Below are 20,236 nucleotides of genomic sequence, written 5' to 3'. Positions count from 1 at the left end.
TTGCGCGCGGCAGTTCCCCGAGGCAGGTGCGGGCGGACCGGGGTTGGGGAGAAAGAAAGAAAGAGGGAACCCGCGAGGTCCGAGCGAGCCGCTTCCTCGAGCTGCGGGCGATCCCGACTCGCCCCCCCCCCCCCCCCGCCACCACCTGCGCCGCCCCGTCGAGGCTGAGCAGCGCGCTCCGCTTGGGCGGCGCCGGGGAAAGGGGCTGCAGCGACGCCCCCCCTCCTGGTGCGCGGTAGGGTGGATCGCCCTCCCCCGAGGCTGCCGCTTGCCGGCGGCCCTCCCCTGCCCAGTGCCGGGATCGCTGTTCGCCGAGGAGCTTCGCTCGCGTTGCAGGAGCCGCCTTCTGCCGCACGCAGCAGGCTGGGCGTCTCTCTCTCTCGCTCACCCCGATCTGAAGCGGCGGCGTCGCCCCCCCTCCCTCCTTCCTTCCTCCCTCCTCCTCCTCCTCCTCCTCCCCGCCTGCCAGCCAAGCTCGCGCCCCCGCCCCTCCTCCCCCCGCTGCCAGCCGGAGCCCAAGCCGGAGCGGAGCCCGGGCGGCTCATTGCGGAGCGAAGCTGCAGCCGCGATGGCCACGACCGTGACCTGCACCCGCTTCACCGACGAGTATCAGCTGTACGAGGAAATTGGCAAGTAAGGAGCCGGCGCCTCGCACGGGCGGGAGAGGAGACGCGCAGGGGCGACCCCCCCCCAGCACCCTCTCCCCCCCCCCACCCTAAAGCAAAGACGGATCCCACTCCCCTCTGGCCGCTTCGGGGTTTGCGTCGGGGCCTGGACGGCTAACCGGCTGCCTGCCCCACGGCTTGCAGTCTGGGAGGCCCGGCCGGGGGCTGGCTAGGGCGAGGCGGGCCTGGTGGCGCGGAAGGCGAGCAGCGGGGCGGTGGCAGCCCCTTCCCCAGCGTGGCTCGTCGGGGGGGGGGTGGGGGATCTGTCCTGGAGAGAGTGAGGGGCTCGCCCGCGCTGCGCAGCCATGACGCACGCTGCGGAGCCCCACCAGGCAACAATCGGATGCGTGGGGGCGGGCGATCCCTCTCCAACCCGCGATCCTTTTTTGGGGTGGGGGCGCCTTTCTCTCGGTCCCGACGCCGCCCTGCCGCTTCCCTCCGTCGAAGATTGATTTCCCGGCGGCGCCGAGGAAGGAGAGGGGTGGCTGCGGAGGGTTGCGCCTTCACTGCAGTGGCGGTGCTGCTGCTGCTGCTGCTGCTGGGCTCTCCAGCCGGGAGAACCGCTTGCTCGCCGGGCTCCCGCGGGCGCGCAGCAAAAGCACGTGGCGGCGGGGCGGGTAGCCCCCGGGGGAGCAAGGGAAGGGATCGCTACGGCGATCGGATGTTCTTTGGCAGCGGCTCGGGCAGTTGGCTGTGCGGGGTGGGGAGGGGGAGACACGCGGGGGGCTCCCCCTCGCCGGGAGGTGCGCTCTCTCCGCCCGCGCGCTGACGAGTGCGTGGGCTGCGGAGTGGGGACGCGGCGTGGGGAGGGGGAGCTGGCGAGCTGGTTGCCTGGCTCCACGCTGGGGAGCGGGGGTGGCTGGCAGCGCGTCTGCCTGGCGAGGAAAAACCGAGGGGAGGGTGGAGAGGAAGAAGCGGGGTTGCTCTTTGCTGGGGGGGGGGGGGGAGACACGACACCTGAAAGGCGAGGGGGAGGAAATGGCGATTGGAGGAGCGGAGAGGAAATAATGCGTGGATCGGGGTGGGGGGTTGGGAGTAGTAGTTGCCTCTTGCTCAGATCCGGTCAGGGCCTTGGAGCGGGTGTATTGCGTAAGAGTGGGGAGGGGTGGGGAGCCCACTCGCCCATTGGTGCAGTCTTACCTTCCTCCTTTTAAAGGAGAGGTGCCGCCGGCGTAAATCAGCCCGCTCTACTCTCCTTGCGTGGGATCGCTCACTAGTGGGGGGACTCTGCACATGCTCGGGGGCACTCTCCAGCCTGCCTAGAGGTCTCTTGGGAAGGGGTAGTCCTGGCGGAATGGAATAACGGGAAGCTTGGCGTTGGAACAGCCAGGGCTCGGCCACCCGGCTCCAGGGATGGTGGCATCTCTGCAGCGGGAAAAGCCAGCCTATTGCTGGGGTGTGAGACAAGTCAGTATTCCAGGCATCCTTTGCTAGGTGTTGCAAGCTTTCTCCAGCAGCCTGGCTGCTGGCCAGGCCGGCTGAGCTTTGTGTGTGTGCTTGGCATTCTGCACAGTTTCGAAGCTTGGGTTTCCTCTTTGCCTGCTGCTCCTGAATAGGCTCCATGCCCTATAATAAGATGTTGCAAGGAGTGAGCCTTGCAGAGAGTGTCCGGCCATGAACAGCCCCAGACATGATAAAAGTGGGAACTGGGAAGAAGATAGAGACCTTCAAAATAGCGCTTCTGGACGAAACCAAAGGCTTCCTGTTGTCTACAGTGGCCTGTCAGATGTCTCTTTAGGGATCCACAAGCTGGATGTGAGGGCAATTGCTTTTTTGCTGCTGTTCTTCCTAATCAACTGGTATTCAGAGCCATGTTGCATCTGAACTTGGAGGTAGCATATAGTCAGCTGAACTAGCAAGCTCAGTGTATTTGCCTAATCCCAATTTAAAACCAGTGGCTACCACCACACCTTGTGGCAGCAATATTATCCACTATGTAAAGAAGTACTTCCTTTTGCCTGTCCTTAGGGGTGGTAGGGACTGTCAATTTCGGTTCTCACAGCTTCTCATTTCTCCAGCCTTTGGTTCATCACATGTCTGCTGCAGCAATTCATGAATTTTCTTTTTAAAAATCCTCTTGAATATTCTCCAGAATTTTTAGTGTAAATTTATCCTAATAAATGCATTTTTAAAAATACTAATATCCATCTTGTTGACTAACAACTCTTTCTAATATGCATTTTTTTTGTATGCTATTTTCACTAATATATTCATTCTTATGCACACTTTCACCTAATCTATGTGCATTTTTGTAAACATTTGTTGGATGGATCATTGCAAAAGTTGGATAAGTGCAGATTTCGAGGGATGGCTATGTTTCAGTTCTCATATTATTTCAGAAAACGTGACTTTGATAATTTTGGCTTTAAATGTGAACTGAATCTTAAGTTCTCCCGCACCTGCCTCTCCTGAATCACCAGCCAATCAGCTTCATGGGATTACTCCCCTGGTCCTGGTATTCTGACCATCCCCCCTCCTTAGTCACTAAAGCATCTTGTTGAATGGGCACTAATTGGTGAACATGGGCATGCAGCTCAGCAATATGTTGAGCAGCTCTTGGACATGCCAATACTAATTTAGGATTGCCATCTTTTGAACTGACCTCTGTGACTGTGCCTAAAGAGTAATTTGGTCTTCAGGAATTAGAGGGTGAAGTTTTTTTGTTGTTTTTTTTAATGGTACCAGCAGATTAAACTGCTGTTAGAGGATGCAGGAGCAGGTCAGGCTATTTTTCCCCTGCAATCCTAGATCAAAAGTACTGGGGGGAAACAGAAAAGGAAGCACCTGCATTTACTAAATGTTCTGTTCTTAAGGTGATCCTAGACCTGCTTTTCATGCCTGGGCTCAGACCTGGGACACCTGAGTCAATAATTAAGGTGAGAGGGCTGCTAAGTGTGTTATGCCCTTTGAGTAACAGTTGTCAGCCCCCCACAATCTTTGGAATCAGTGTGTCTGAGTTGCAGGCAGCTGCAAACTCCCATGACTCAGAGCACACGTGTATTTGAGGAAGTGTCATAGGTTAGCATGGGCTTGCATTCAGAAGGGCCCATATTTTATCCCTGGCATCTCCATGGAGGACTTGTCTGAAATCCTGGAGAGCCTCTGACAGTCAGTGTAGACAACACTGAAGAAGATAGGCCGATCCTCTGAAGTTACTGTAAGGCGGATTCCTCACTCTGTACTTAATGCATCTCATTTTGCAATGGTGAATTGAGAGGCTCTCAAATGTGGAAGGCCATATTCCCTAGGCCTGCCTTCCTGGTTCACCTGGCTGTCAGCAGGCTGCTGTTCTTCCTAGAAACTGAGGGGGGGGGGGAATTGTGATTCTGGACGCAGCCCAAATCTGCCTTTCTTTTAGCATCTTTGTGATGCGGCTCCTTCCTTCCTTCTTCCTCCCAGAAGAAGTGGGGAGCAAAGGCGACACCTTTATAGAGGGCGGGACTCTCTTAGGGAAATCGAACGGACTTAGGTGTGTGGCTACACAATTTCAGTAGCATAAGCAGAAGTTTTAAGACTTAAGGGTAATTAGGCCGCATCCTCTTAATTCAAGAATTGGATTCTGTTCAGGATCGACAGACTAAGCCTGTATCTGTCCATTTTCTGAAATACTCTCCCATTCAACACTTGTACTCTGCTGCCAGCTCCAGAGAGACATCTTAGTCTGTTACAGGAAACCCATAAAGAGTTCTCTAGCATTTTAGGCTATTTGATATATTACGGCATAAGCTCTGATGGACTGGAGCCCACTTCATAAGAAGCCTATTACCCACTTCCTCCTTGTTAAGAGCATTGCTGATTTTGTGGTTTTGGTCTTCCCCGTCTCCTGTATCAGTCTCTTACTCTTCTTGATTATTTTGCCATAATTATCTTTGATTCTTAGACTGTGGTTGTTGTTGTTTTTGTCCGCAATAGTAGTGCTGTTAGCTATATCTGTTATTGAGTGTAGAATCCCAGGTGGATTTCTCCAGAACTCTACGCTTTCATCAGAAAAAGAAAAAACCCTGTTTCCAAATCTGGAAAAACTTTAATGTGACAGGTGGAGGGAAAGGCCTGTGATTTGCATTAATCTCAAAAGCCGTGATATGGGATGACAGTATCAACTATATCCTGTGGTCTTCAGTGCTTGGAATTTCTCCCTCAGAGGAACAACCTTGCTGGCATCCGTCATTCAGGAGTTTGCCATTTCACATTCAGAACCTTTTCACCTAGGATAATATTCACTGCTCTTTGCCTTTGGGAGCTAGATTAATTTCCTCTCTACTAACCACTGAAGAATAGAGACTCCTGCAGTCCCAGAGCTATTTCATAAATAACTTGGCTCTTTGGTCTTCTCCTCCAGGCTTCTGCGACCCCATCTTAACTATTTGTGGCATGTGTTTTGTGTTGTAGTTCGCTGAATGTGTGCAAGCACAAGGGAGGGAGAGAACTGAGGAGTAAGAAAACGAAAAAGCATCCCACAAGTTGGCCACACCAGAAGCATGGCGACAAAGAATTGGTTCCTGTCAGATACGGCCTAGATCAGGCTTCCTCAAACTGGGCCCTCCAGATGTTTTGAGACTACAATTCCCATCATCCCTGACCACTGGTCCTGCTAGCCAGGGATCATGGGAGTTGTAGGCCAAAAACATCTGGAGGGCCCAGTTTGAGGAAGCCTGGCCTAGATGGTGTCTTCCAGTTGTTGCTGGAGGACTACAACAGCCAAAGGCCAGAGATTATGGGAGTTGTAGTCTGGCAACATCTGGAGGGTACCACTTGGGTTGCTTCTGGTTCAGATCAAAATGTGCAATTAGGTGCAGCTCTTTCCCCTTGCCAGTTGCCTTTACTTTTTTGTCCTAACCCAGAGCCAGCCCAGCCATTGATGAAGGAGGGCAAGGCCTCTGACTCGGGTGTTAAAAGCCCCCCAGGCAGCAGTCCTGCAGGTGAACCATCACCATCAGTGCTGATTTCAGGCAAGATCAGATTCATATGGGGCGAGATCTCGCCCCAAATTTGCACAATCTTGCCTGAAATTGGCACCGCCTGGCAGGGCGCATGGTGGCGGCAGAGCAGGTGGTGTTGGCAGCAGCAGATGTGGTGGCAGGAGGAGCAGCAACAGGGCGGGACGGCTCTTCCAGTTTAGCCTCAGGTGGCAAAATGGATTGCGCCACCCCTGCCTAATCCCTCCCCTTAGGGTCACCAGGTCACAGTGCTGCGGTATTTATTTATTCTTGGGGTTTTCACACCAATTTCCCGCTGCAGGTGGCTTACAAAGTTTTAAAAAATGAATCGGACAAAATATCATACAAATCCAATACAATAAGACGGCAGCAGTGCAGATCAATACAGCAGGGAGACGCGAATGAGAAAGCACATCAAACGCTTGCCTCAACAGAAAAGTCTTTATTTGGTGACAGAATACGAGCAATGACAGGCCAAAGTTAATCTGTCTAGGAGGCGATTTCTATAGCTTGGATGCCACCATAGAGAAAGCCTTTTCTCTTGACCCAGAGCCAATGACAGGCACAGCAGCCAACTACTTCTGTCCCCATCCTCCCCCCAACTTTTGAGTTCTCCAGGGGGCAACACTGAGATTAGCTGGAGAGATTAAGGCTGACCTAGAGCAGACTGAGGTTGGTGGGACACTCAAATGCAGTAGCCTCCACTGAGTAATATGGTACAGTGGTGCCCCGCAAGACGAACGCCTCGCAAGATGAAAAACTCGCTAGACGAAAGAGTTTTCCGTTTTTTGAGTCGTTCCGCAAGACGAATTTCCCTATGGGCTTGCTTCGCAAGACGAAACGTCTTGTGAGTTCTTGCGAGTTTGTTTCCTTTTTTTTAAAGCCGCTAATAGCTGCTAAGCCGCTAAGCCGTTAATAGCCGCTAAGCCGCTAATAGCTGCTAAGCCACTAATAGCCATGCTTCGCAAGACGAAAAAAACCGCTAGACGAAGAGACTCGCGGAACGGATTTATTTCATCTTGCGAGGCACCACTGTACGAGAGGACAGCTCCCTGCCCCAAGGAGCCTGCTGTTTAAATTCTAAAGCAGGGAAAACAAAGAAAGGGAATGGACATAAGGAGAGCTGTGCTGGATCATTCCAAAGGCCCACCCAGTCCAGGATTCTGTTCCTACAGTAGCCAACCTTTGGAAAGCCTCCAACCAGGATCTGAATGCTGTAACACCCTCCTGCTCAAGTTCCCTTTGAAGTCACTGGTTTTCAGAGGCATATTGCCTTGTACTGAACTTAGTACAGCCATCATGCCTAGTAGCAATTGATATCTTAGTGGAGGCGGGAGTGAATGGGAGAGATTATTTCAGTTACATGTATGGGTGGTGCTGTGGTCTAAACCACAGAGCCTAGGGCTTGCCGATCAGAATGTCAGCAGTTCGAATCCCCATGACGGGGTGAGCTCCCGTTGCTCGGTCCCTGCTCCTGCAAACCTAGCAGTTTGAAAGCACGTCAAGTGCAGGTAGGTAAATAGGTACTGCTCTGGCGGGAAGGTAAACGTCATTTCCGTCTGCTGCTCTGGTTTGCCAGAAGCAGCTAGTCATGCTGGCCACATGACCTGGAAGCTGTCTGTGGACAAATGCTGGCTCCCTCGGCCAGTAAAGCGAGATGAGCGCCACAACCCCAGAGTCGTCCGCGACTGGACCTAATGATCAGGGGTCCCTTTACCATTACCTTTATAGTAGTTCATGTATGGTCTCCAAACTCGCCTTCCTTTAGCTTCCTTTTAACCAGCTTCTGTGACACACCTTTCTCCAGAGTATACAGCTCTTCCTAAGCATGCATGCTGTGTAATTTCTTCAGAGTCTCCTCTCTAGTTAAGCCCATTCTTGATTCAGCTCCCTGTCTCCGCTGGCCTTTGCCTTAAGCTCCCTGCTCCTCCTCCTCCCCTTCTTTCTGATGCCTCTTTTCTCAGACTGTTCCGTTCTCTGCTCCGTCTTTCGGGCAGTTTGCCTCTCTTTTCGGGCAACTTGCCTTTTCAACGTCTTTCCTCAGCCTGCCCCCTCTGCTCAACTGTGTGAAGTTTTGATTCCACCCGAACTGACAGCTTTCTCTGCCCTCACAGAAATTGGACTGCAACTGGTATCTCTCCGGTGCCACCGCAGCAGTTTGGCCAGCCATTAGGGAGGAACCTTGGTGTGGTCCACATACTTGTTGCCCATGACTTCTAAGTGTGATCTGCTTTCCTAATAATGTAAGAGCCTGCTGAATGAAGCCAATGGCTCATCTAGTCCAGCATCGTCTTCTCACAGTGGCCGACCAGATGCCCATGGGAAGCCTGCAAGCGGGACATCAGCACAACAGTTCTCTGCCCACCTCTGATTTCCAGCATGCTTCTTCCGACAGCAGAGATAGAATATAGCCATTTTGGCTAGTAGCTGTTGATAGCATTGGCCTCCATGCATATGTCCAGTCGTCTTCTAAAGCCATCCAAGTTGGTGCCCATCTCTGCCTCCTGTGGCAGTGAGTTCCATAGTTTATGAGTACTTTCTTTTCTCTGTCTTGAATCTTCCAACATTCAGCTTCATTGGATGTCCACAAGTTTTAGTAGTTGTTAGAGAGGGGGAAACTTTTCTCTATCCACATTCGGCATGCCTCGTATAGTTTTGTAAACTTCTATCACCTCTTACTTATTTTAGAGAAAAGTTGCAAATGCTGTAACATTTCCACGTAGGGAAATTGCTCTGCCCCTTCTTCATTTGGGTCGCCTTTCTCTGAACCCTTTCCAGCTCTATGTTTGCTTAAAGGCTGTGATCTATAATAATAATAATTTATTATTTATACCCCGCCTATCGTGGCTGGGTTTCCCCAGCCACTCTGGGCAGCTTCCAACAAAATATTAAAATACAATAGTCCTTTAAACATTAAAAGCTTCCCTAAACAGGGCTGCCTTCAGATGTCTTCTAAAAGTCTGGTAGTTGTTCTTTTCTTTGACATCTGGTGGGAGGGCATTCCACAGGGCGGGTGCCACTACCGAGAAGGCCCTCTGCCTGGTTCCCTGTAACTTGGCTTCTCACAGTGAGGGAACCGCCAGAAGGCCCTCGGCGCTAGACCTCAGTGTCCTAGCAGAACAATGTGGGTGGAGACGCTCCTTCAGGTATACTGGACCGAGGCCTTCCTCCTCCAGGTGGCTGCCCCATTGCTAGCATGAGGAAATGGCAGTCCCCACCCCAGCCATGGGAGCCACTTCTTCCCCTGGTCCAGTTCCAAACACTTTGTCTGCTTCTGTCTAAAGGAAGGAAGGACGTATGAGGTGGGGAGAATTCTGGGATTCATCTCCATAGAAGCATTCCCAAGCAGAGCCAGATTGCCCAATGGGCAGAGCAGGCACCGGCCTATGGCCCCTGCAACAACGGATCACCATAAATATTCTTGGTTTTGCGTAATAAAATTGGATTATTATTATTTTTTGGTTGGTAAAATCAAAGACGTATCACAGCAAACCTGCACATTCAGAGTTTCTCCCTGGCATCGCTGGGCTGCTGCTGGTGGGCCGGAGCCTTCAGCTTTTCTCCCAAACCATGGCCCACAACTTCCAGCACTGTTACAAGGCGCATTGAAAAATATTGGCTTTGCTTCCAATATAATACGTATAGAAATTATGTCCAGGCATTCACTTCAACACACAGTGTTTAAAAGCAGGAGGAGGTGCATGAATCAGCCCTGACTTCCCCACTCAGCATGAAAAGGTTGGGATGCAGAACATGATGGAGGCAGAAGAACCTGATCCACTGTCGGGCACTATGCCTCTGTTTACCAGTTGTAGTCCTCAGCATCACACCAGGAAGAGACCTCTGCATTTGCGTCCTGCTCGCTATCAGAAGAGGATGCTGGACCTTTGGCCTGGTCCAGGAGACTGTTCTTATGTTTGGGGACTCGAGAACAAAATATCAGTTGGTTACTACTTTATCCTGAGCAGGGAGGGTGGGGTGGGGAGATTATCTAGAGCAGTGTTTCCTAACCTTGGGCCTCCAGCTGTTTTTGGACTACAACTCCCATCAACCTTAGCTAGCAAGACCAGTGGTCAGGGATGATGGGAATTGTAGTCCGAAAACAGCTGGAGGCCCAAGGTTGGGAAACACTGATCTAGAGTACCCTAGACATCCTTTTCTCATGTGTGTTTAAAAAAAAAAAAGCAACTTGAATACGCATGGCAGGTCTGTTCATCTCTATATATCCCATGTTATGCAAGCTACCTCATGGCATATTTTCAGATATGTTACAGTACATCTCACTCCTCCATATATAAACACAATGATGGGATGCATTAAATTTGGCTGCCTTAAGAGCAATGTCTGGAATAACAAGTGATATAGGTTCCTAATATATGCTAAATCAGAAAGAATGCAGATTACGGAGGTCTGCTTTAGCGAAGTTTTCATGGGAAGGACTCGAAGAATATTAAATTCACAGTATATTGCATTTAAAGCAGTAGCAGGGGCAGGTTACAAATTGGGGCATTCAGAAAACCTGGCCATTTTGTACGTTTTGATGTTACAAGGTGGGGTCCAGCCTGGGACATGCCTCCCTGATATGATTTGTGCCACCTCTCCCCCGCCTTCATTCAGATCCCTTTTCCACATGGCCTTTGACTTATCCTCGAGTCTAGTGGCTTGAATTGAGAGGTAGTGTGGTATAATGGAGAAAGCACTGGACTAGGAGTGGGGAGACCAGGGTTCTAATCCTGACTCTGTCATGGCGGCAGTCAGTCTGTTTTAAGACTTGCCTTACATGGTATTTTGTGGGAATAAAGCAGGGAGCTCCTTGGATAAAAGGCGGAGTATCATCATGATCAATTATAATCTTCCACCTGTGTAATTCTGTTAGATGCTATGCACATTGGTGCATTATTTATATTGTTACAGGGAATATGGAGGAGCAGGGGGTTGTGAGAGCTGCAGGAATGTGGCGTTTCTGCAGGGAGTGGAGCAGCACAGCACAGGAGACTAAGGCGTTTTTGCAGAAGCAATATACAGAGGCTGATCAATGAACAGTTGGGATCTCCACAATACATATTTAACGCGGGTGGCGCTGTGGGTTAAACCACAGAGCCTAGGACTTGCCGATCAGAAGGTTGGCAGTTCGAATCCCCGCGACGGGGTGAGCTCCCGTTGCTTGGTCCCTGCTCCTGCCAACCTAGCAGTTTGAAAGCACCTCAAAGTGCAAGTAGATAAATAGGTATCGCTCCGGCGGGAAGGTAAACGGCGTTTCTGTGTGCTGCTCTGGTTCACCAGAAGCGGCTTAGTTATGCTGGCCACATGACCTGGAAGCTGCACGTCGGTTCCCTCGGCCAATAAAGCGAGATGAGCGCCGCAACCCCAGAGTCGGCCACTACTCGACCTAATGGTCAGGGGTCCCTTTACCTTTTTACTTTCTGCAAAGAATCCTGAGAATTGTAGTTTTCCTCTCACAAAGCTATAGTTCCCTGCACCCTTAACAAATGACAGTTCCCAGGATTATATGGAGGAAGTCATGATCTTTAAATGTGTGGTGTGGACTTTGCATATGCCCAGGGTTCAAAGAGTCTTTGCGTACAGGTTTTAAAGATGATGAGAGCAAGGAGATATTCAGAAATCTTACGTGTAGGGATACTTTAGCTGTGCTATTCCTTCCTCAAGGACACTTTTATGTCATCTACTTCGCTAAGTTCCAGGTGACAAGTCAAGATGTTTTAAATTCTCTTGGGTGTTTAAGCGGATGATGTTTTTATTCTGTCTGTTGTTACATGGTTGTTTGACTGCTGTTTTGGTGCTTTTGTTGTTGTTATTACTAGGGGCGTTTGTTGAAATGTCTAACTTCTTGTTTGAATTTCTGTTTATTATCAGAATTTATATTCTATGTTTCCATAAAATAGTCAAGTCTCCCCCCCCCAAAAAAAAACCCCTGTACTGAATAATGCATAAAAATCCAAACCCAATTGTTTTGACCCAGTAAAACTAAATAGGGTAAAAGGGAGAAGCAGCGTAAAACCAGATTATATTTGTCTACAACACTTTGCTGTGATAAAATAGCAGCAATGGGGCCAGACAGACCAGTGGCGCAGCGTGGGGGGGTGCAGGGGGGCCCGGCCGCACCGGACGCAACATCTGGGGGTTAGGGTTAGGGGGCGCAAATCCACGGGTTAGGGGGCGCAAATTACTTGCAAATTACTTGCCTTGCCCCGGGTGCTGACAACCCACGCTACGCCGCTGAGACAGACCACCATAGGGCACTTGTTCCAATTTTTTGAAACTGGGTAGGGGGGCACCTACGATAATTCTGCTAGTGCGGGAAATCAAAGCAGGCATGTCCAAATTTCTATTTCTGTTCTCGATAGGTTTTAATATGGAATCATAAATAGTAACCATGTATTGGGGTGTGGGTTTAGCTAAGTTAACTGTGGCCTCTTTAGGTTTTAATTTTTTTATTATTACTGGTTATATTTTTAAACATGCTTTTATGGATCTGGATTTATATGCTTTAAGCCACTTTGTGGAGGACGTCCTCAAAAAGCAGGTAATAAACCCACCAATAAATAAATTATATATATTTTTCTGCAGACTTAGTGGTTCTTGACATATTCTGGCTCTATAGCATTTATGGCTTTAGAAGTCAAAACTGACACCTTGAATTTATCCTGGAAGCAAATTGGCAAGCAGGGTAGCAGGTAGAAGCTGCTTGCTGGGTGAGCAGGGCTACTCTGCTAGCTTCCCAGCAGGTGGGTTGCTGTTGCTTACTGGGAGAGGTGGTGGGTGCGGAAGGTGGCATGGTGCAAATGCACTGGCAGGAGTACTGGATTGGCTCTACTGGTGCTTTTGCACCTTGCTGGCTGCATTGCCCCATCCCCTTTCCCTCCCAGTGAGCAACACTGATCCACCTTCCAGCAAGCTACCCTAGTGACTCTGCTCTACCCGGCAAGCTGCTTTTGGCAGCAGGTACAGAGCCTGTGTCTATAATCTTTGAGAACTCTTGGAGAACAAGTAAGGTGGACCAGAAGTGGGAAAATGTCCCCTTCTTCAAAAAGGGGAAACAAGAGGACATAGGCAGCTACCAACTGGTCAGCTTATTACCAGGAAAGGTCCTTGAACACATCATTAAACAGTTTGTTTGTGAGTTCTTAAAAAAGGTTACTGCGATTACTAAAAATCTGCATGTGTTTCTCAGAAACAAGTCATGTCAGACTATTCTTTTATGTATATATATATAGAGAGAGAAAGAGTTATAAGCTTGGAAGATCAGAGGAATGCTGTGGATATAACTTATCTTAATTTCAGTAAGGCTTTTGACAGAGTCGCCCATTACAGTGGTACCTTGGGTTACATATGCTTCAGGTTACATACACTTCAGGTTACAGACTCCGCTAACCCAGAAATAGTGCTTCAAGTTAAGAACTTTTCTTCAGGATGAGAACAGAAATCGTGCGGCGGCAGCGGGAGGCCCCATTAGCTAAAGTGGTGCTTCAGGTTAAGAACAGTTTCAGGTTAAGTACGGACCTCCGGAACGAATTAAATGCTTAATCTGAGGTACTACTGTATATTCTTGCAGAGAAGCTGGTACAATGTGGGTAGGCAATGTTCCTGTTAGGTGGATTTTTAGCTCGTTGACTAATCGAACGCAAAGAGTGCTCACCAGTGGTTCCTCATCATGGGAAAAAGTGAAAAGGGGCTTGCCACAGGGTTCCATCCTGGGCCTGCTATTGTTCAAAATCTTTATAAATGACTTCATGTTGCTCTGTAGTCCCAATAATCTTGATAAGATTGTTGTATTTTTCACAATCAGTTCCCGGCACTCTTTATTATCTGCAGTGAAAATAATTTCAGCCAGCTCGCAGTGACACAGGCTAATTCCTGAAACAGCTCAGATTCTGGGATATGAAAGTCTTCCCCTGTTCTAGGCTGTAATTCTAATACCACTTCCCTGGGAGGGAAGCTCCATTGAATTCAATGGGACTTCCTTCTGAGTAGATGTGGTTAGAATTGCAGTCTTAGCAACTAGTTTGTATACACTAGTTAGCTGTTATGAAAATGGTAAAGCAGGTTTTTAGAAAATAAAATTAAAAATTCAGTACATGGTTCCATACCAAATGTATGGGCTTCAGGGGATTCAAAAGTGATGATGAATCTCTACTGCTGCAGCGAAAGATTTATTGATTGTTCAGAAATCAGTGATAGCACTGGGGGTGGACTCTGGGTGGGGAGGGTGGCCATCCCCCCCCCCTTTTTCTGTTAGGTTGTGTATGCATGGAAAGTTCTTCTAGGAATGGTAATGGATGTCTGTGCAAGATACAAGCACCATTTAAGCCAGTGGTCCAAATGCCAGGCATGAATGCACTGAAATGAATAATTTTGCTTAAAAACGTTATGATGGCCTCAAGAAACTGGTACTATATATTTATTGGAATTAGCTCATTCAGTTCTGGCCATAACACCTCATGGAAGATGTAAAAACCAGCGATTATTTAAGGGAGGAATAGGAATGATTAAGAAGTCCAGAAAGAGGAAGCAGGGCAAAAATAAAGAGACAGGAGAAAAATGGGGAAAGATGCTAGTTTCTATCTTAATACGTGAACAGATGGAAGCTGACGCTAAAGGAATCACACCTTTCATCCCCATTTTTAACAGTGAAAGTAATTAACCATTAAAGCCTTCTTTGGAGAATGCAATACATTCACAGTTTTTGAAATCTCATTGAGACAAAGTTTGCGGTATTAAGCACACTCCTTAGGAAGCAAGTTCCATTGAACTCCATAAGGCTGAATATTTGCTTTATTTTACCTGCTGATTCAGTCTCTGGCATTTCCAGTTGAAAGGATCCCAGGTAGCAGCAGGTGATAAGAAAGACCCTTTGGTTAAGCGACCGGAGAGCTGTTGCCATTTAGAGTAGACAGTACTGAGTTGGGTGGACCAATAGTCTGACCAGGTATAACACATTTTCTGTTCTATAAACAGGTTTTCTGGCTTCCATCTCCTTTCATACATGAATTACTCCACCTCTGACTGTGTTCACTGTTGCATCCAACCATAATAAAAAAAAAACTTAAAATGTTCCTAACCTACCCCAGAGTGGCTGGGGAAACCCAGCTAGATGGGCGGGGTATGTATAAGTTAAATTAAATTAAAAATTAAAAATTACAACCACCACCACCACCACCTTAGAGGTCAGTGACAGCAAAGCCACCCAAACAGAGGTGGAATTTATGTAGAAGGGAAGAGGGAGTACATTTTCCACGGCCACTTAAACTCAAATTAAAAAAACACTTTTTGTCTTGGATTTAGGCAATGTGAATGCAATTGTGGCAGTTGAAATAGTTGTTATTGTTATTTATTTATTTGTAATAGATTTCAATCAGTGGTCTCATGTTTAATAAGGGATGCAAAATAGTGTTACTGGTTCACTACCTATTTGAAATACTTCGGAGTGGAAGGAAGAAGGTGTATCTTCTTGCGTAGGAAGAATTGCTCTTATGGTTTGAAAAAAATGCTTTTGCTTGCTGGTACAGAGATCTAGATCCAGCCTTGGGGCAGCAGATTCCCAAGGGTGGACCACTGAGCAGCATTTCTTTCCCCCATTCATTTAGTACATTGTTGAATCTAATCCATAAAATGATGTGTGTGTGTGTTTAGGTGCCTCTGTAAGTGAGAGAAAGGGGGGTTATTAATTCTAATAAAAGAATTAATCTTGTGGATGGGCACGTTACAGATTTTTCACTGGTTAGTTCTGTACTTGGACTCTGCAGTGTAAATTGCCAATGAGCTTCTGAAGGAACATCAAAGTAAGCTTCACTGAACTCAGCAGGATTTACTCCTGTGTAGACATGCAGAGGATTGCTCTTCATGTTCTATAGGCTGCAGTCCTATTTCTGCTTATGTGGGAGTCAGTGATGCAGTTAGGTAATTTTAGTTTCTGGGCTTAACAGAGCCTCTCGCTTCTCTTAGATGGTAAAGACTGACTCCAGATTTGGGTGAGCCTTTGGGCAACAGAATACAGGCAACTCCTCATTTACACGGGGATACTTTCTGAGGCACTATGTGTTTAAGTGATAGTGCGTATATTTGGAACACCATTGAAAAAAACTGAAAACACTGTCTAAATCTCTGGAAACCCTTAAAAAAACCCAAATCCACAAAACTCCACCACAACCAATCTCTACAAACCTCCTTTCTCAAATTCTTAACTCTCTACAGCAAAGGCTTGTGGGATTGCTAGACACTGTTTCCATGCCATTTTTGCTATTTTTGAGCTCTGTTGGGGCCACTTCCAGGTTTGTGCTGATGTGTGCGTGCAGTCACACCAGGGTTGCCACCTTTGTGCTGGCAAAATGCAGGCAGGGCAAATGGGGTTGTGTAATCCCCCCCAAATCTGGTGCTGAAGTTACTTCAAAGCGATCCATTACAATCCATTGCAGCCTAACAGGACAGACCCTCTGGAATATCTCACACATACGTGCGCACACATGCACATGCATGTGTAAATATGTCTCCATTTGGCTTCCCAGAGTTTAAATACATGACCTTTCATAGACCCTTTCAGGCATATGCATTTGGAGAGGATCCCTAGCTTGGCAGAGACAGAGAAAAAACTGAAATACAGGACAAAACTGTATCAATACAGGATACAGCATTTTGCATTGAAATACAGTGGTGCCCCGCAAGACGAACGCCTCGCAAGACGGAAAACCCGCTAGACGAAAGGGTTTTCCGTTTTGGAGGCGCTTCGCAAAACGAATTTCCCTATGGGCTTGCTTCGCAAGACGAAAATGTCTTGCGAGTTCCTGCGGGGTTTTTTCCCTCCCCCCCCCTTTTCCTAAGCCCTAAGCCGCTTATCAGCGGATCCGCTAAAAGCCGCTAAACCGCTAATAGCGCTAATCCGCTAAGCTGTCAATGGGCTTGCTTCGCAAGACGAAAAAACCGCAAGACGAAGAGACTCACGGAATGGATTAATTTCGTCTTGCGAGGCACCACTTTACGGGACAATCCTGTATTACAGGTGGCAATTCTAAGTCACACGTGCCTTGAATGCGCATAAATGGCGAGTTACCTGTCTCTTTGTGTCCTCTTGGGCAGGACCCTTCAGTGACATCCGCTTTCCTTTTTTTTTTTTTTTAAAGTCCTCTGCTCATTCATTTTGGAACCTGTTTCAAGCAGGATGATAAAAACACCATACAGCAAATCAACGAATTGAAGACCCATGTCTACATGTGCCAAATCAAGGTCCCCAAACCTTAAAGGTATTTAGTGTTGGAGGCTCCTTCCTCAGCTTGCAGAAGATGGTGTGTACCACTAGCAAGAAGACTCTGCTTCTAGTGGACATGTGCCGAATCTCATATATTGGTGGAGCGCAGAGCAGGACCTCTCATGTTGAGCGCAGTGTATAAAGAGGTACAGCTTTCTAACAGGGTCAGCAAACTTTTTCAGCAGGGGGCCGGTCCATTGTCCCTCAGACCTTGTGGGGGGCCGGACTATATTTTGGAAAAAAAAGAAAGAATTTCTATGCTCCACAAATAACCCAGAGATACATTTTAAATAAAAACACACATCCTGCTCATGCAAAAACACCAGGCGGGCCCCACAAATAACCCAGAGATGCATTTTAAATAAAAGAACACATTCTACTCATGTAAAAACACGCTGATTCCCGGACCGTCCGTGGGCCGGATTTAGAAGGCGATTGGGCTAGATCTGGCCCCTGGGCCTTAGTTTGCCTACCCATGCCTTATTTTAACAGCAGTGGTACTTGGTGGTAATTGTGGTGGCGCACTCTTACCTCTGATGGTATTGTAGCCATTATATTAAAGGTAAAGGTAAAGGTACCCCTGCCCATACGGGCCAGTCTTGACAGACTCTGGGGTTGTGCGCCCATCTCACTCAAGAGGCCGGGGGCCAGCGCTGTCCGGAGACACTTCCGGGTCACGTGGCCAGCGTGACATCGCTGCTCTGGCGAGCCAGAGCCGCACACGGAAACGCCGTTTACCTTCCCGCTGGTAAGCGGTCCCTATTTATCTACTTGCACCCGGGGGTGCTTTCGAACTGCTAGGTTGGCAGGCGCTGGGACCGAGCAGCGGGAGCGCACCCCGCCGCAGGGATTCGAACCGCCGACCTTTCGATCGGCAAGCCCTAGGCGCTGAGGCTTTTACCCACAGTGCCACCCGCGTCCCTAAGCCATTATATTAGTATGGTGCATTTTGGATACTGTTAATGAACTATTACTACGTGGTCAATATAGCTGTACCTGTGCTTCTCCAAGCTGTACCTTCTGTTCAATTAATATAACAACTTACTGAGCCCTATCTTCTTCTCATATGAGGCCTTATCTGACTTTTGATTGACTGCAGCCTTGAAGTCCACCACCCAGTGTAGATGTTGAAGTTGAATTTTGGCCTCAAAATAAAAAAAGTGAATGTCAAATTTGAATTTTTGCCTTGGAATTTTATTTTATTTTATTTTTTTGCTCTTTGGATGCGTGTGTCACTGGGTAAAGGAGAAAGTTGGCTGTCAAGTGCTGTGAAATGCCGCTCAAGAGTCAGCTATTTGGTTCACTCAAAATATCAAATTAATCATGTAACTCTGAATGAGAGCGATCTGGAGCGATCCCTTTCCCCCTGGATAAGTAGCTCTCTGAGAAGAAATGGAAAGTGTGAGGGGAAACTTGGATTGGGGGTGTACAGAGCAGGAACCGGGCAAGGGAGAGGATAGAAACCATCAGAGGCCTATTCCGTTACCCACCCAGCAGCAGAAATTTCCCGTGGCAGCTGAACGTGGAGGGAGCAGCTTGGGAATGCCAGTCCCCTGACTGACTTCAGCAGGCCTGAGGCGAGAAGTTACTCTACAAGCCGGACTGAAAAAGCCTGAAGAAACCACTGAGGCCTAAGCGCCAGTCCGCATCGACAAAAGCCCCATTCACGATTGCAGTTTGTCACACAATTACCAAAGTGTGGAATCGCTTAGAGGTACAGTGGTGCCCCGCAAGACGAACGCCTCGCAAGACGAAAAACTCGCTAGACGAAAGGGTTTTCCGTTTTTCGAGGTGCTTCGCAAGACGAATTTCCCTATGGGCTTGCTTCTTGCGAGTTTTTTCCCTCCCCCCCTTTTTCTAAGCCGCTAGGTAAAGGTAAAGGTAAAGGTAAAGGTAAAGGTACCCCTGCCCGTACGGGCCAGTCTTGACAGACTCTGGGGTTGTGCGCCCATCTCACTTAAGAGGCCAGGGGCCAGCGCTGTCCGGAGACACTTCCGGGTCACGTGGCCAGCGTGACATCGCTGCTCTGGCGAGCCAGAGCCGCACACGGAAACGCCGTTTACCTTCCCGCTGGTAAGCGGTCCCTATTTATCTACTTGCACCCGGAGGTGCTTTCGAACTGCTAGGTTGGCAGGCGCTGGGACCGAGCAGCGGGAGCGCACCCCGCCGCAGGGATTCGAACCGCCGACCTTTCGATCGGCAAGCCCTAGGCGCTGAGGCTTTAACCCACAGCGCCACCTGCGTCCCTAAGCCGCTAATAGCCGCTAATAGCGCTAAGCCGCTAATGGCCGTGCTTCGCAAGACGAAAAAACTGCTAGACGAAGAGACTCGCAGAACGAATTTTTTTTGTCTTTCGAGGCACCACTGTATTTGTTTGTTTGTTTGTTTGTTTGTATGACTTGTTAGCTGCTTATTAATTACCCAGAGGTCCCCAAGCAACTTACAACAAATTGTGTGTGGGGGGGGAGAAGGGCCATAAATGCATGATACCATCTTCAAATTCACACTCAGCCCCTGCTATCTATCTGTCTGTCTGTCTATCTATCTATCTATCTATCTATCTATCTATCTATCATCTATCTGTTGGGATAGTGCTTTATCACAGCCATCTCTAAGCAGTGTATAGGAGACCCTATACAACAAAACTAAAAATGAACTAAAACTAGAAAACCAGAATTTAATTAAACAGCTTGCTAGAATATGTGTGTGTGTGTGTATCTATGTATATATGCGCACATGCATAAATGCACATACCACACACCCCACAATTGTTACAGGAAACTTTGGCAGCACACAAACAATAAATAAAATGACATTTATTTAAAACCTTGATAGCGAAAACAATTCCATATATGAAAATAATTAAAAGCAGTTCCACATATCCTAACAGTAGAAGACAACAATTCTAAATCCAGTACAGATACAGGCTATGGGCTTTCAGGGGACACAATGATGGGATCAGGGCAGTGTTAGAAATTAGCCTGGTGCCAGGTGTGTTTTGCTCCTGTTGCAGGTCCAGCTGCAACCATGTGGAGATCTCTGAATGCTAGGTTGGCAACTGACATCTCCATATGGCTGGCCTCTCCAGCTTTCTTAAGCAGGTAAGCAAAAGAGCTTATTTTTTACATGTACAGTGGTACCTCAGGTTACATACGCTTCAGGTTACATACGCTTCAGGTTACAGACTCCACTAACCCAGAAATAGTGCTTCAGGTTAAGAACTTTGCTTCAGGATGAGAACAGAAATCGTGTGGCGGCGCGGCGGCAGCAGGAGGCCCCATTAGCTAAAGTGGTGCTTCAGGTTAAGAACAGTCTCAGGTTAAGAACGGACCTCCAGAACGAATTAAGTTCTTAACTTGAGGTACCACTGTATA

The 20,236-nt window shown here is 48.2% G+C and overlaps 1 protein-coding gene across 13 annotated transcripts in view; it reads left to right on the top strand.

The window, feature by feature from the left end:
* Nucleotides 1-427: 427 nt before the first annotated feature.
* The window catches only part of CAMK2B (calcium/calmodulin dependent protein kinase II beta), a 203,923-nt gene continuing 184,114 nt past the window's right edge, over nucleotides 428-20,236 (top strand). For 7 of the 13 annotated variants that reach the window (XM_079955003.1, XM_079955002.1, XM_079955001.1 and 4 more), the window contains exon 1: nucleotides 429-633. In XM_079955003.1, coding sequence (XP_079811129.1) covers nucleotides 569-633 — 65 coding nt within the window. In that variant the 5' untranslated portion in view covers nucleotides 429-568. Of the gene's footprint in view, nucleotides 634-20,236 lie in introns of all 13 variants that reach the window. The other 6 variants (XM_079954997.1, XM_079954995.1, XM_079955006.1 and 3 more) reach the window with 4 other exon arrangements.

This window comes from Podarcis cretensis, assembly GCF_951804945.1.
Source record: "Podarcis cretensis genome assembly, chromosome: 15".
Lineage (NCBI taxonomy): Eukaryota > Metazoa > Chordata > Lepidosauria > Squamata > Lacertidae > Podarcis > Podarcis cretensis.
This window is presented reverse-complemented; position numbering and strand designations above follow the sequence as displayed.